The sequence below is a fragment of the Centruroides vittatus genome, unplaced genomic scaffold (assembly GCF_030686945.1).
Source record: "Centruroides vittatus isolate TY-2023 unplaced genomic scaffold, ASM3068694v2 contig_474, whole genome shotgun sequence".
In the NCBI taxonomy this organism is placed as follows: domain Eukaryota; kingdom Metazoa; phylum Arthropoda; class Arachnida; order Scorpiones; family Buthidae; genus Centruroides; species Centruroides vittatus.
In genome coordinates this window covers 1,736,282-1,753,922 of record NW_027122266.1, presented here as the reverse complement: position 1 = coordinate 1,753,922, position 17,641 = coordinate 1,736,282, and the positions used below count along the sequence as shown (strand labels likewise).

Below are 17,641 nucleotides of genomic sequence, written 5' to 3'. Positions count from 1 at the left end.
CACTATACGAAGAAACTATTTCCTCAATCCTTATCGTCAAATCGTCAATCGAACTCCTCTTTAGCACCTTGGATCGTCCAATTATCAATCTGGACTTCTATCAGAAAATACTTCGCTTTCGAATTAACCTCGCTCTCACAGTCGCCTCGATTTGGAGATCACCTCGGTTTGGAAATCACCTCTCCTTCTTCGGTTAACGTACGGGTTTTATACTGTGAGGTGACGTCACACTTGAGCTGGGTTACTCCTCTTATTTACATACTTAGTTGCTAACATTAACTTTGTTCTGGCAGCTTTAAGTTTCCGACAAAGCTTATAAACCGTTTACAAAATATTTATCATAATTTTCTGGGATGTTTAAGACGGTTTATCAAGTATTTCTCTACTAGTGATTGTGGGGACTCCCCCCCCCATTTTTTTTCTGCGGACTGTTACTTCCGCCGGGCAGCGCAAGTGCGCAAGATGTTTCCTATGGCGCTTATTTCTCCGTGAGTTGTTTTTTCTTCATTTTTCATTACTAACAAGAGAGTGGTGGGGAACCTTCATCCTAAATAAACATAAACCCCAAACAAAAAGATAATAAAACGGAAATAATAATAAAATAAAAAATAAGGTTCGGACTCAGTTCCTTACAAGGTAATATTTAGAACATATTACTAACATTTTCAGAATCAAACCAGAAAAATTTATAGAACACCTGATGAAGATTCTGGAAATGGGTCGAAAATGTTAGTGATACATTCTAAGTATTACCTGCAAAGCTGTACGAGGTTAGTGAGACATTGTTGTAGCACTGTTTGATTCCTAAGTAATTGAAGACTCTGATCTTTTTCTTCCAGTTTTTTTTTATTTTAAGTTATCATTCTGTGCAGTGACAGTGTTAATCAACTCCTCTTTAGTTAGGTTAGAGCATGCATGGTGTATTTGCACTAAGGGCTTGCTTTTAGTTTTCTTTCTTGCCAAAAATTTGAATTCAGAGTCATTATTGTTGTTGATTAGTTCAATAATTTTATCGACACTGGCAGTGTTGGATATTTGGAGGTTGACTTTCCCATCTTGCGCCATACAGGAGTCAATCTTGAAGCCATTGGTAGCCAGTTTTAGTACAGATAGATTCTAAATGACTTCTGACTGTATTTTTATCCACTTGTGAGTTTTTAATCCCTGGAGTTACAGTAATGTCTCCTTTTTTTGTGCTTGACCAGACTGGTCACAGACTGGTCATTTGACTCTGGAAGCTTTAACAGTATTTGCATATGATTTCAATTGCGATTGATAATGTATTTTATCATCTTGCATTTTAACTATTTTTTCTTGTACTATATTTATCTAAACAACATAAATGGATGTCAGTTATCCTTTGTATTAGTTTATCCATTGGGTAGCTTTCTTGTTGGTTGACTAAAAGTATTTATCAGCCCACAGTGAACAAGTGGGCTATTTATTCACTATGGGTTGATAAATACTTTTTAGATGGTTGATGGCTTCTGTAAATCCCAGTTTTGATGTTTCTTCAAAGGCTGCAGACACATTTTCTGGGGAAGCTCTAGGTTTTCACGCTGCAGATTAGGCTTAACTATCGTGCTAAGCCATGGGCACAAGTGCAGTTTAGTAGCAACAAAATAATACAAATTTTGTAATACTTGCATGTACCTAAGGTTAACAAGCAAAAAATAAGACAACCAAATGTTTTAGAAAAATGGTAGAATTAATTAATTATAAAATTAGAGCCAGAACAAAAACAAAGCACTGTTCAACTTGATGCCATCTATTTGTTTTAAAGTATTTTTTGTGTTAAAGTAAGTTTTTTACCCATTTTGAATTATTTCATCTTTGGGAATTATATTTTGTGAATATAAAAAGTTCAAGAATTAAAAAATATTCAAAATATAAATAAATACAATTACTATCTTCCTGTCACCTTTCTTTCAAATATGTACTCTTCCTTCTTGTTAACTATTTACACACTTGACAATGTCTCACTCTTCAGTAGCAAGGTTGAGGCTGAAATTTTCAATACAAAAATGTGTACATTGGACATTTGGTGCCGCTTTACTGTAAGCCCTAGAAGTTTGGCAATGGCGTATGGAAAGTCAGTGGAATCATGCTCGACATTCGAAAGGCCATTGCCAAACTTCTAGGCTTACAGGAAAACGGCGCCGAACGTCCGATGTACACGTTTTCGTGTTTAAAACTTTGGCCTCGACCTCACTAGTATCTTTCATGTTAATAATGTCACTTTTTTGACACTGTTTGTAAATCTTATGTCATGTGTTTTGTCCATACACTATAAATTTGCTTTGTTCTATCAAAATCAATTTAGATATTTTGTTTGTTTTTAAATTGTTAGAAAATATTATAGATACATTAAAAAACTTTTTGTTGTAAGCAAATTCAATATTAAACAAAAAAAAAGGCAAAAACCTTTCCAAACTAATCTATAAAAAGATTTATAAACAAAATAAAATTTATTAGTTGTAACAAAAATTTTAAAACATTACAAAATTACAAAGGAACTAAAAAAATAATCACAGTAAAAATCCTGTAAGGTTTACAGCTGGTATTTTAGTTAAAATATGAAAAAAAGAAAAGACTGACCAAGTAAAGCAATATACTGATACAAGCTCTTTCATTTGTGGAACAATTCTGGAGCACTCAGAACTGATAAATGTTCATTTATATTTCATATTAATGTTATTTACCTTTGTTAATGTTATATTATGTTATTTACCTATATTTCATATTAATGTTATTTACCTTTTAAATTTAAGTCTGATCTGATGAAGTGTTTTATTAAGCTATTTTATCAATGTATAGTCATAAAGGTACAGTACAATTACACTGCACTGGAGACATATGAAACATCTATCAAACTGTTAAATGACTAAATGTAATCAACACATTGGTCCTTAAATGAGATTGAAATGAGGTTGGGCTATTATTTTGGTTAAATATATAGCAAATAAGTGATGCCATTGGACAAAAAGTCTTTGATTGTAGTTAGCAAATATGACAACAAACTAAGTTGTTTTTTCAAAACCGTAATGCATGGCATTCCTAAGAAAAACAATAAAATATATGAACACACTTAAATTTTTAAAGATATTTTTTACAAAATCCTCTGTTTCTGTAAATTTATTTGCTTTTTAAAATTTATTTATTTTTCGAAACTGGTGTATTCCTAGTAATAACAAAAATTTAAAAGATAGACAAAAATCATTCTTTTAAGGTATTTTCTATGTCAGTAATTACTAGCCACATTTATTCATTAAAATTTTAAATACTTATTAAATTAATGTCTTTTAATAACTAATAAATTTAAATGAATAATTACTTAGAAAAATTAATGAAACTTAAAAAGTATTTATTAAATTATTATTTAAACCAACGAATGTCATTTTATCAATGACTATCAATTATTAAATTGAACAATTTGCAAATTTAATCAATTCTTCACTTGATTATGAGTCAAGTTGTTAAGATCCAAATTTTTAGTATTATTTTTATATCTTTATTATATTTTAGAATTATAAAATAATTATAGACAATTAAATATAAATAATAATTGTATTTACAAATAAATTTATTTTTTAGAATTTATTGATGTTGGGAAGAAGCAGAGAGCTCTGGATGCTCTATATGATGTTATCAAAAGTAGAAAACATCGAACTTGGCAAAAAATCCATGAGCCTATTATGATGAAATATCTCCAGCTATGTGTTGATTTAAAGAAGAGCCATATTGCTAAAGAAGGTTTATTTCAGTACAGAAATATTTGCCAACAGGTAAATTTATTTAAGCCATATTTCTAAATAATTGATTTGGAATTATAAAATTTATAATACTTAGATTCAACTTTTACTTTCTTGGCTGTTGTGTATACTCAACAAATATCAAAACAAAAAAGAAAAAATTCCATGGGTACTTGTATGTAAGGGACATTGATGCTATTAAATTTTGGTAGTTAAAGGTCTAGGAAGATAGATGAGGGTTGTGTGTCATATCTAAGAAGGATTGGAATTAATGAAGATTTTATTTATTAACATTTACAATTTTCTATAAAACTCATCACTACCCTCAAAACTAAGGTTTTTGCCATATTATAATAATATTGTTATGATAAAACTTTTTATTATTATTATCTCATAACATCTGGGAAAATTGTTCAGTTGGCTGTTGGATTAACTTTTGGTAATAAATTCATTTTGTTATTTACACTTGTTTTTTTTTTATGGACCATTGAAGGTTGGAAAAAACAGCCTATGTAATTAGATATTTTGTTCTACAATTATTAGTAAAATGTTTTTAAATTTGTTGTTTGTTTGTAGCAGTATATTTAATTTGGGGATAATTTTTTAATTCCTTAAAATAAAAATTATTATTATATGTTTATTTATTAAGAATTGAAAAAATATGGTAAAAACTAAATATTTCAAATACTAAAATTGGAATTGATATTAACATATAAGAATATTTTAAAATTCTTAATAATGGTGTTAGAACCTTTGGTGAGAGGATAATGAATTATAAATGAGGTGTTAAGTTTCCAGGGAGAAAAACTATGAGTTATTTTTTGGATAATTGATGTTAATTAAATTAATGTTAGTTAATTTATTTTCTTAGTAATATATTTGATTGTAATTATAGTGTAAGCTTAATTTTTATATAAACTTAATTTTGGGATGTATAAATATCAAAAGCTAATTATTTTAAGTTCTATTTTTATTTATTTTACTTTTAATGATGTTCATTCTTATACATTTCATAAGTTTTAAAAATATGTGTAATTTTAATTAAATAGAAATAGAATTCTGTTCAATACTGAATAGTTCAAGTTATGAGAGGAATTGAAATATTCTAAATTAATTCATCTATAAAAATTTTTCTCAAATAATAGGTTTTTATTTATTCATTTAAATTTTTGTTTTGTTTTTTTTTCTGGACTTGTTAAATTTAATATTGTTGTTACTATTTTAAAGTTTAAATTTTTATTTAATCAATTTCAAATGGCATGCATAATTTAGTGGAAGAAAATAATTATTATTTTTTATTTAGATTCTAATAATAAAATTGTTTTTAAAAGGTAAATATAAAATCTCTAGAAGATGTAGTTAGAAGTTATCTTCAGTTAGCTGAAGAGAAAACTGAAGCTGCTAGAGAAGAATCTCAGCAGGCTGTAGTAGATATCGATGATTTAGATAATGTGCAGACTCCAGAAAGGTATGGTTATGATTTTAATTTCTCTTTTGTTTCTTATGATTAATTATTTTTAAAATATTACAGTTTATTACTGAGTGCAGTTAGTAGTGAAGATACTCAAGATCGTACAGATCGAGTGGTGTTAACTCCATGGGTAAAATTCTTATGGGAGTCATATAGACAATGTCTAGAATTATTGAGAAATAATTCTAGGGTAGAACGTCTCTATCATGATATTGCTCAACAAGCTTTCAAATTTTGTCTGAGATACAGTCGCAAAACAGAATTCCGCAAATTATGTGATAATGTAAGGCATTTTAATACTAGTGATTATTTTTTAATTATCATTTAATTTAACTTTTGCTAATGTAATTAGCTTCGAGCTCATCTTGGTCACATCCACAAGCACCAGAATCAACAAACTGCAGTTAATTTAAATAATCCTGAGAGTCAAGCAATGCACCTTGAAACAAGACTTGTTCAGTTAGAGAGTGCTATACAAATGGAACTGTGGCAGGTAATTATAAAAACAATTGCTAATAATAATAATAATATTTATTTTTCGTAATATGTGATGATCCCATTACAAGGGGGAACATAATTTAAACATTTAATAATTTTACATTAATAATAGTATTTATCTTGAATTACAAAAATAATTTTGATTATATCTTGTTACCAGATTTGTTACTGGCCTTCTCAGACAATTTAACGTATTTAATGAAAAAATTGTACAATCTTGTTATTGTAGTTGGGCTCATTTGAAACAACTTTTTATAGAATTTGTTAATTGATTTACTCTCGGATAGAGTGGAAATACCATATTTTTCCCTAATCTCTGTACAGCCATTGCATGAACATATTAGGTTGGTGGTTGCTAGATGGCTGTAGTGATATATATCTCGTAAAGTATTGATCAAACAAGTTCAGACTTGTGCTCATTGGAAAAGTGACATTCCGTACTAAAAAAAAAATTTTGTTAGTTTTTTGATTGGTCGATTTAATCGTGAGTTATAGGGTGTAAAAGATGGAAGTTACCAAAGAGAAAATTTGCTATGTTTTACAATTTTGCTTTGATAAAGGCGAAAATGCAAGCCAGGCGGCTGAAATTGTGAATGATGTTTATGGTCCCGATACTGTCACAGCCAATTATGCACAATTTTGGCTTTGTCGATTCCATTCTGGTAATTTCAATGTTAAAGATGCACCTCGCATAGGTAGGCCCATCATAAAAAATGTCGATAAAATCATGGAAATGATTGAAATGGGCCAGCATGTTAGCAGTCGTAGCATCACCCAGAAGCTAAAGATTGACCACGAAACAGTTTTAAACTATCTGCTTAAAGCTGGATTCAAAAAGAAGCTTAATGTTTGGGTGCCACACGAATTGACGCAAAAAACATGATTGATTGAATTTCCATCTGCGAAGCCTTGGCCAAATGGAACGAAATCGACCCATTTCTTAAATGGATGGTGACTGGGGATGAGAAATGGGTCACATATGACAATATTGTGCGAAAACGAGCGTGGCCAAAGCACAGTGAAGCGGCTCAAACAGTGGCCAAACCAGGAATAATGGCCAGGAAGGTTTTGCTGTGCATTTGGTGGGACTGTAAAGGAATCATCTACTATGAGCTGCTTCCATATGGTCAAACATTAAATTTGGACCTCTACTGTCAACAATTAAACCATTGGAAGCTAGCGATTGACCAGAAGCGGCCAGAATTGGCCAACAGGAGAGGTGTTGTTTTTCATCCGGACAATGCCAGGCCACACACGTCTATAGTGACTCTCCAGAAACTCCGGGAAGCAGTTACCATCTTTTTTTATCGTTGCAAAACTTCCTTAGTGATAAACAATTGGCATCAAGAGAAGTAAAAATGAATAACAAACCTACTGGAACTGGTATAATAAAGAGAAAACAACACCTTTCTTAAATTCCAGCAAAAGTTTAACTATATAAAAACGTTTTCAACTGATTTCATCAGTCTTCTTCAGTTACTCAAACAAAAAAACAAAAAGAACGAACCAAATTCAAATTTACAAAATCTCGGTGATTTTGTAAATTTGAATTTGGTTCGTTCTTTTTGTTTTTTTGTTTGAGTAACTGAAGAAGACTGATGAAATCAGTTGAAAACGTTTTTATATAGTTAAACTTTTGCTGGAATTTAAGAAAGGTGTTGTTTTCTCTTTATCAAGAGAAGATTGTGAAAATCGCTTAGTTGAGTTTTTTGCCAATAAGGACCAGGGCTTCTATGAGAGAGGCATTATGAAGTTACCTTTAAAATGGCAACAAATTATAAAACAAAACGGTGCATATTTGACCTAAATCGGACAATCCGAACCATGTTAAATAAAGTCTTGAAATAAATGTAAAAATAATGGATTTCTTTTTTCCCAACCCAATATTATATGGAAGATCAAAATTTGCTCTTGACATAATTTGCATATTTCGTTTCTGATCTTTATATAATTCTGATCCACTAATATATAAAAACTGTTTAGTTGGAGCTGCATATAAAATTTTTTTATCATAAATGGTAGGTGAAAATTGATGTATTCGTTTGAAGGAGGAAAGTTTAAGTTCTCCATATAACAGGGATGAAATTTTGAACTCTGTAATTTAACTATTTCTTGATGGATAGAGTTGTTAAACAAATTTTCTATTAATGCAGAGTTACCAAATTGCCAGTCGTCTTCTGTGTTTCCAAATAAAATGGGAGAAATTCTGTATTTAGCCAACATTTGACTAAATTTAGTGAACCAATTGTTGACATAGTTTTTCTTTGTTTCTGCTAGACTTTTTTTCTCTAGTAATCAGTCTTTTATAAAATTTTTGTATTCTTAATACCAAATAAGGCTCCAATTGTAGTCTGTTTGTGTCATGGCATATCCAGGGACAGCTCTGTCTAATCCATATATTTTCCTTATATATTGTAATTGTATTATTTCAAAACGAGTTATCCAATCAATTCCCCATATTGGAAAAGCATAACATATTGAGTTCATCACTATTGCTGAAAAAAGTTGCATTTGTTTTTGAATTGAATTAGTTTTTATTTTTGACCAATAGATATATATGGTTATTGATTAGTTTATTAGCTTTATTCCGCATATTTTTAACGTGAGCTTCAAAGGATAGTGTTGAAGTTATGTTAAGCCCCAAGTAAGAGGTCTCCTCTGTTAGTTTCAATTTCTCACTTAAAAGTAAAAATTATGGTCTTGTTTTGCCAGTCTTCCTCCTCTTCTGAAAATCTGAATATAGGTTTTGCTTGGGTTAATTTTCAGTCCAAGTTGTGTAAAGTACTTCTGCATTAAATTAATTTTTCTTTGGAGACCAATTTTTGTATTAGAAAGTAAAACAATATCGTTTGCATATTGTATTGAGTGAATTATACAATTTCCAATCCTTATTTCGTCCTCTGCTTTATCAAATTGTTTATTTATGTCAAATATGAAAAAGTTAAACAAAAATGGCGATAATGGGTTACCTTGTAAAAGACCCCCAAAAATATCAAAGGGGGGAGACAGTTTTGCCAGATTTAATAGTAACATGATAGTGACCAAATAAAAATTTTATAGCATTTATGAAAAAGATATCTGCTCCATTTTTTTTCTAGTTTTTCACACATTAATTCTATTGAAACTGAGTCAAAAGCCTTCTTCAGATCTAAAAAAGCTGCATAAACTTTATGCCTTTTCCTAGATAACTGTATTTGAATAATTGAAATCAATACAAAAATGGCTATTTCTGTACCATCGTTTTTAGAGAAGGCAAATTAGGTATCGGACGTCAATCGTGTTTCTTCTAGCCATTGATCGCTGTAAAAACCTTCCTTAAAGATGATAGTATTGCAATGGGTCTGTGAGCCGTCTCCTTTTTTATATATCATTCTGAAGTAGGCTGAATGCCACAAATCTGGGTAGCAAATAATAATAATAATATTCATTTACATAATGTTAATAATACTTATTTTACAGGAAGCTTATAAAGCCATTGAAGATATTCATGGATTAATGAACTTATCAAAAAAACAACCAAAAGCTCAGCTTATGGCAAATTATTATCAAAAATTATCTCTTGTTTTTTGGAAAGCTGGTAATTTATTGTTTCATGCATCAGCTCTATTTAGATTATTTCATCTCTCTAGAGAATTAAAAAGGAACATAACCCAAGATGAAATTCAAAGGTGTACAGTTATTTTCAAGTTGTTATTTTCATTTAAAATAAATTATTCTTATAAAGTGTTTCTTTTTGTGCAGAATGGCCTCTCGTGTTGTTTTAGCAACACTTGCTGTTCCAATGCCTCCCAACAGGCCTGAAATTGACAGACTGGTAGAAACTGATGAAAACGTTATAGATAAAAATCATCGTTTATTAGCCATGCTTTTAGGACTATCAAATCCACCAACAAGATCATCTTTAGTTAAAGATTTGGTAATTCTATAAGTAAATATAAATTTTTAAAATTAATAATTATTAGAATTTTTAATAATTTTTTTTTTTTTTAGATACGTTTTGGAGTCATTCAAGCAGCACCGAGCCAACTACAAGAATTGTATCGTCTTTTAGAGACAGATTTTCATCCTCTTAAGTTGTGTCCACGTGTTTCTCAGTGTTTTGATTTTATTAACAAATGGGAAGACTATCCTGATCTCCGACAATATATTTCAGCATTACAAGATATTACAATAATGAGACTTTTAAAAGAAGTAAATGATTATACTTAATCTCTAGTTACATGGGATTTTCTGTGTATTTCTATTTTTAAAAAAATTATTTTTCAGGTTTCTCAAGTTTATCAATCTATTGAATTTAGTAGATTGTTAGAATTAACACCTTTTGCTACTCCATTTTATTTAGAAAATATGGTTGTTGAAGCAGCTCGTAGAAATGATTTACAGGTAATTGTTTATTAAAGTATGAATTAAAGCTTGAAATAAAAAATGTTACCATTTGTACTTCAGTGACGTTTTCTTGTTTTAACTGTTAGGCATAAGCATAACATTACTTTAGAGAGAAAGAATCATACACAACAAAGTTAGATATACAGGCTTTATTAATTCTGGAGGATATGCATTTTGGACATGTCCCTCATTGGCCCTCTTTATTTTACATCAATTTAGTTATAAAAACATTACAAAATTTACAGTAGTTAAATATATACATAAAATCACAATGAACACAATAATATCTGGATGATTACATGTTTATTATGGTTATAATAGTGGCAACTGGATAAATAACAATAATAGTAAAATTCATCCGACGAAAAATCAAACAAATAATAGTAAAATACTTAAATAAATGGTAAAATAAGTAAACTTTAAAAAGTTTTAAATAAAATTTATTAATAAAATGAATCCCTGTATATTATAGAATGGGCAGTGTGGGATTCATTCTCTCTCAATCTTATGTGTACTTCTAATAATGTTATCATTATATTAATGTTTATTATAGGTAAGAATTGACCATAGGCAACGTTGTCTACATTTTGGATCTGAGTTGAGTGTATCACAGAGAGAAGAAATAGTTGAAGGTCCTCACTTGCAAAGTATGCCAAGTGAACAAATTCGCAGTCAGTTGGTTACTTTATATTCTGTGTTGCATAAGTGTGTTGAGCTCATTCAACCAGAAAAAATAAAATTAGCTAGAGAAGAACTGAGAGAACAAATTGTAACTGCATATAATCTCACTTCTAAAAAAGAACATCAGCGCATACTTGAAAGAAGACAAATTATTGAAGAAAGAAAGGAAATGATAGAAAATCTCAGCTATCAAAAAGTAAGTTTAAAAATAAAATATACAAATTATATCTATATATATAAAAACGAGTGTGTGTTTGTGTTTTTGTTTTTGTTTGTTTGTTTGTCCTTCATGCATTACCACACCATTTATCCGATTGCCATGAAACTTTGGAAAGTTGTTTAATACATTTCCGCAAAGGTTTCTGGCGTATGTGAAAATCACCATTTCCCCCCTTTCAAAAATATATTTATATATGGATTAAGGCTTTCATGTCCAACAGATGGCGCTAACTTCCGATGACCTAAGTTTGCTTTTCTGTGAAAATGGACTAAAGCAGATCATTTTCTATCTATCTATATAAATAAAATATAACGTTTGTTTGTTCCTACCGGTTCCTTTGAAATTTTGACACAATGTTGCATTCGAATACGCACGTGTTTTTATATAATATACATGTCGAAATTCCCCCCACGGGGGGAGATGGACAGGATTAAGGCTTACTGTGAAGAACTTGGCTTCTATTTATACTATTTTATATGTGGTTTTTTGCGTTTTTAATTGCGTTTTAATAGGTTACGTCAACAGAATATACACTAAAAAGGGATTTTTCGATATTTCCTTGCGGGGGAGAGGGACAGGATTAAGGCTTACTGTGAAGAACTCTGCTTTTATTATACTATTTTAGAGGCGTTTTTGATTGCGTTTTAATAGGGTACGTCAAGAGAATGTACACTAAGAAGGGATTTTTTGAAATTCCCCCCACGGGGGAAATATTATACATTTATAATAGATACATTTTGAGCCACAACAACGCGTGGCCGGGTCAGCTAGTTATATATAAAATAATAAAATGTTTTATTTTTAAAACTTTCTAATAAAAGGAAGAAGAAGAAAGACGACAGTTAGAAGAAAGACAGCAAAAATTAAGAGAAGCCGAAAAGGAAAGAATGGCCAGAGAAACAGAAGAAAGAGCAAAACAGCGTATTCTTCGAGAACAGAATGAACTAAAGAAAAAAGTAGTAATGGAGAAAATTGAACAGCTTAAAAAAACAGAACTAGGAGCACGAATATTTGAAGGATTAGAAGAAGAAGTTAGTAAAAGTTACTTTAAAAAATAAAACTTGAAGTTTGATAAACCATATAATATATGCTGTAACTTAAAGGTTTATCTTTTCATTACATTGTATGTTAATTATATTTAGGAATTACAAAAACTAGATCCTGAAGAAATTTTAAGTCGTCAAGTAGAACAATTGGATAGAGAGAGGAAAGAATTGCAGGCCAAATTAAGAAAACAGGAAAGAAAGGTAATTTGAAGTTTTTATAATAACTTTTTATATGTAAAAATTACTTGTTTAGTACTTTAAATGATTAACATGTCTTCATTAAAATTTGAAATAAAATTTTTGCTCAACTTTTGTAACACTTCAATTTACATATAGTTATCACTTATGATAAGTTTTAATAGCAGTTAATGGAACTTAAAAAAATGAAAAAAAAAATAATATGTATTATAAACTTGGAAAAAAACTGCACTTATTTTCTAAATTTATGAAAATTGTGTTATTAAAATCAGTTTAATTTTAAAATAGGTAAATCTGTAAAAGTCTTAGTGTTGAATTCAGAGAGCCTTGCAGCTGATGATTAGCAGGTTTTTATATAATTGGCTGAAAATTAAACATAATCAAATAATCCCATTCTCAATAGGCAACCTGTTTTGCACATTTGATATCAAATAAGTGATTCTGCTAAAACCTGATTTAACCAAATAGGAACTTAGAAAATATATTTAAAAAATGTTTAAACTGAGTTTTCCTCCAGTCATAATAAAATCAGTTATTAACAGCTTTAAAAGAAACTAGTTTAGATTCATTAAAAGTTTGATCTGTTGTTTGTGTAATGTCAGTCCATCAGTTATCCTCAGTTCCTTCATACCCTGGCATTTTAAAGAGAATGAGCAATTACTTATTGTGACATTGTCACAATACTGGGCTGCAAGTTTTAATTATATTTTTTAATTTATTTAATTTAAAATATATGCTCTCAACCTCAAACTAGTAGTGACTTGTCCCTGTACATCATACTTTTCCTTTAACAATAGAGTTGTGCCAGTCATCTATTCACTGCTTTCAGGGAGAATTTTGAATTGAAATAATGTGATTTCTGGATTGCATCGGAAGTTAATCAGGGCTTCTATGTGTCAAAGGTTTCCATATCTGGTCTCGGATTTCATCTATCTAACTCCATTCTTGAGATTAAAGGACAGATGATGAATGCCAGTGGGAATTTATAGGTCTATAAATTTTTCAAATTGCAACCCAAAAATTGTATTGCAGGCAGCCAATTTATAAAAGCATTAAAAGGACTCCTAAACAAATACACATTTAAACTGACAAGAGCAAAATGTTTTCAAAGTACTTTGTCGGAAATGACAGATAATCTTCTTGTCTTTCCAAGATTTTTCCAGATGAAGCCTTTTTTTGTAAAAGCAGCATGTCAAAATATGTACTGTTGGGAAAATGAAAAAATCATTAAAATGCACTGCAGGTGGAGATTTTTTACTCCCATGTCCTGATTTTTTTCAAAACAGTGAGCTGGTCTGAAGATTTTGGTGTATTGTCAGAATATTGCCTTTGATAGGGTCCAAGAAATTTTTGATAACTAACGTATGCTGTTCTTTTCAGAACCTTTATTTACATAGTTATTTTTACATGAAAAAGTTTGCGCACATAATTTGCAATCTGTCTTCACAGCCATTGCTGTTGTCTTCCTCTTCATTGTCCACATATTGTTTATCTCCTGCAACACTTGACAGACTTTTATAGAACTACTTATTCTCTTCCTTCTGTAGGAAAGCTGACAACTTCAAGCAGTCCACAAATTTCTTGTCTCATGTAAGTATTTGATCTTTGTAGACTTGTGGCAATGTCGACTCATTGATCCACTTCCAGCTGCTTTTAATCAGAATATGTCACAGATTTGAACAATCTCTTTCTTCAGTGACTTGTTTATAATCTATACTGATATGGGTGATGTTTATATACCTGCAATAAGGAGCCATGACACTTTTCATATTTCCTTTCTTTTGTGGTTTGTGGCTAATTCCATGAACTTTGGCTTCTCAAATAACATCTTTTGTGGCAGCAAACACCCCACCAATATTAGACATCTTCAAATGATGTCAAGGTTATTTTGATGCAGAATACCGTACAATGTAGTTGGCCCTCTTGTAGGTAATCCTTTCTCACAAAAACAGTAATTGTCAGAGACATCTGCTGTTTTTGTGAATAAATCATGAAATTACCTACTGATATATGGTTTTTCTAAAACCTCAAAATCTTTCATGTAAAATATCTCTGTTAGCATTTTCTGCTGTTGCATAATATTTCATGGGTAAGTCACCCACCATTAGAGTTGCCAGATGCTATGAAAAGCCTATTTCTGCCCAATTTTGACATATGTTGATTTTGCAAAAAAGGCCTCAAATCTTCCTAGAACTTTCTAAAATTTTTTCCAAAATAAATATCTTTTTAATTGTACCATTATTACTTTCATATTTAGAAAATGGTTTTAGAAAATACTTGTGAATATGTTTTAAAACTTTTTTTTAATAAACCTCACTTTTAATGTGTGAAAATAATCCAGATTTCTTTTTTAACAAAGCTTATATATTTAAATGATTATTTTGGTAATTTTTATATCCTTACTTTTTATTTTATTGAAAACTTTGACTATTAATGTATAAATTATTTTCTGTTTTGATTATTGTTGTTAATATAAATAAATTTTAATTTACTTGTTTATATACATAATCATTTCAAAATATTATCATTTTTCTCGTTTCTATTTGAAATTTAGAGCTTACTTTTTAAACTGTCTAAATTTGGTCATTATAACTAAATCAAGGCTGCTTTGCAAAGATGATAACACTCAAATAACCTTGAATAAACAACAAAAGTTTAATAATTGAACATTTTAAAATGCCACTGGTGGTTTATATAAAAATATTTACTATAGGGAATATTTTTATACAAACTACCATTGTGGCATTCCATTACATATTCTACTGAAAGAAGGTTGTTAGAAACATCTGAAAATGTTTGTTATTAAATTTTTCCCATTTATTCACAGTTATTCAAGTGTGTTCACTAAACTCTGTCATATACATATAATATGGCATTGTATTATTGATAATGGAAATTCTTAATTTAAAGTTTATGCACTGCTTAAATATAGAATCAAAATTTGCTTAACATGTTGCATTGGGCAAAATTAAAAATTATTTTATTATTGCTGCTTTGGCAACTATTTCATACTTCCTTTTATTCTTGAATTAATCCAATTTTTCTAAAAATTAACATTTAATAAAACCATTAATCATACTTTTAACTTTTTATAACTAAAAACTATTTTAGGTTGATCACTTGGAAAGAGCAAAAAGATTAGAAGAAATTCCATTGTTGCAAAAAGCTTATGAAGAATTTAGGATTGAAGATCAAAAGTTTTGGGAACAACAGGAAAAAGAAAGAGTAAATTTAGATTTTAGATAACTTTAGTCAAGTTAAAATTTAAACTAAGGTAAATATGTTAAAAGATTTTATTATAATTTATAGATAAGTAAATTGAAAGAAGAAAGACAGTCTGCTCTGGAACATAGAGATCGTTTATTAAGAATGAGGGAAGATAAAAATAAATTCTTGGAACGGTTGAAAGCAGGAAGAAGTTCTGTTTATAAAGTATGTAATTTTAGTAATTTTATTTTTAATAATTTGTAATAATTAATAAAATTGTATATTACTTTGGCAAATAAATATTAAGTAATAACTATATAAAAATTATAGGAAAAATTAATGGAATTTGAAAAAATGTTAAATGAGGAAAGAAATAAACGTTTAGAACAGCGAAAAGCAGAACGAAGAGAAGAACAAAGAAAGCATTGGTTGCTTATGAAGAAAAAAGAAGCTGAAGAAAAAAAACAACAAGAGGAAAAGAGAGGTTTATTTTAAAAAAATAATAATAAATAAAATATTTTTATATGTATAAATATTTAAATTTTATTCAAAAATTGCAGAATATGAAGCAAGAATGGCAAAATTAGAAGAAATAGAAGCTAAGAAACGTGCAAGAGAGAAAGAATTGGAAGAAAAAATGAAACAGCAGAAGGAGGAGGCATTAAAGAAAGAGAGAGAAGAAAAAGAAACTACGTAAGTTTAAAATAGAAAATATTTTGAAATTTTATTTTAAAATGCATTTGTTTAATTTAATAATACTTATATTTTGTACAAGGATTAATTTTGTGTATGCATTTTCCACTGTATGATTTATTGAGAAAAATTTACTTTATAAATTAAATTTACTAGCATTACAACACTTGTAAATCTTTACAAGTGTTCAATCAACACTATTAAATCTTGTATAATAGTTTAATTTTATGTTATTGACTTAAACTAATCTGTTCTGATCCATCTATCTTACAGTCTGATATCTATTTATTAATAAGTATGCTTAAATCTGCAAACCTAAAAATTAATACAGAAAAAACAGTGGTTATGTACACATTACATAATCAGGTACTTCTTGATAAAATTCATTTTACAAGAGAAACAAAATAATCATGATTAGCTATTAATTTAATTATAATGTTTAATTGTTATCTTTAGTTCTATAACTATACAAAAGTTTGAAAAAAATAATTTAATATAATAAGATAAATATGTTTTAATCAATGTATAATAAAACTTTGTTTAGACATTTCAATTTTTACTGAAACTTGTAAAACTTAATGTTTTGTTAAAGTTCCTATTTAGTCACAATTTAATCAAAAAGCTGCTTCTAGATATTTAAGTGTATGGATTGATCATTTTTAAAATCTTCTTTTCCAGTTTCTGTTATTACCAATCTCACCTATAATATTTTAAGTCAACCATTGAAAAGTATTTAAAATTACAAAAAATTGATATTTCTTCATACAAATGGTTTTCTGCTCATCTTAAAAAACTACAAAATATGCTTAGAAAACAATGGTGCAAGTGGAAAAAATCTGGCAATCCAAGAAACCTATATACCTACATCGAGTTATACAAAAATGATATCATAAGGAATGTTCATTGTCTTTTTTTAATTATTTTAATAGAATAGTCAATTCTTTTGCCTCTGACCCCAAGACTGGGTTTTCATACCCCCCAAGTTTTCTAGGAATACTCTTAATAGGATTTTTATGTTTCATGATGATACAGTATATGATATTTATCTTTAATCTTAAACAAAAGTTCAGTAATATTATTCCAGAAGCCGATTACAAATCATTTACGTTTTCTTCAGATATATTCTTTTTCCTTCTTATTTTCAGAAGTCTCATATGCTATTGATTTACTTAATACATCTACTTTCAGTCTGGATCATATTCCAGCTGCATTTTATAAATCTGCCCAATCTATTTCTGCTGTTATACTTTCCAAACTTTTTTCTCATTACATTCAATCCAGTTATGTTTTCAATCAATGGATCTCATCAACAATTATTCCAGTTCCAAAAAAGGATAAAAACCTTGTTTGACCCATTACACTTTCTTCTTCAGTGTTAAAGATTTTTGAAATCTGTATATACCATAGAATCTACTCTTCTTTATCTAATAAACTTCTTTCTTTTCAACATTATGGCATTTGCCACCATTCAACGGCAACAAACTTATTA

At 29.1% G+C, this 17,641-nt stretch overlaps 1 protein-coding gene across 1 annotated transcript in view; it reads left to right on the top strand.

The window, feature by feature from the left end:
- Nucleotides 1–17,641, top strand: part of eIF3a (eukaryotic translation initiation factor 3 subunit a) — a 42,145-nt gene that overhangs the window by 17,384 nt on the left and 7,120 nt on the right. The window contains exons 2-16 of the mRNA XM_067273333.1: nt 3,595–3,785; nt 5,084–5,220; nt 5,284–5,506; nt 5,576–5,716; nt 9,181–9,389; nt 9,463–9,637; nt 9,712–9,912; nt 9,988–10,104; nt 10,661–10,984; nt 11,830–12,039; nt 12,151–12,255; nt 15,364–15,477; nt 15,562–15,684; nt 15,790–15,943; nt 16,020–16,152. Coding sequence (XP_067129434.1) covers nt 3,595–3,785; nt 5,084–5,220; nt 5,284–5,506; nt 5,576–5,716; nt 9,181–9,389; nt 9,463–9,637; nt 9,712–9,912; nt 9,988–10,104; nt 10,661–10,984; nt 11,830–12,039; nt 12,151–12,255; nt 15,364–15,477; nt 15,562–15,684; nt 15,790–15,943; nt 16,020–16,152 — 2,557 coding nt within the window. The remainder of the gene's footprint in view (nt 1–3,594; nt 3,786–5,083; nt 5,221–5,283; nt 5,507–5,575; nt 5,717–9,180; nt 9,390–9,462; nt 9,638–9,711; nt 9,913–9,987; nt 10,105–10,660; nt 10,985–11,829; nt 12,040–12,150; nt 12,256–15,363; nt 15,478–15,561; nt 15,685–15,789; nt 15,944–16,019; nt 16,153–17,641) is intronic.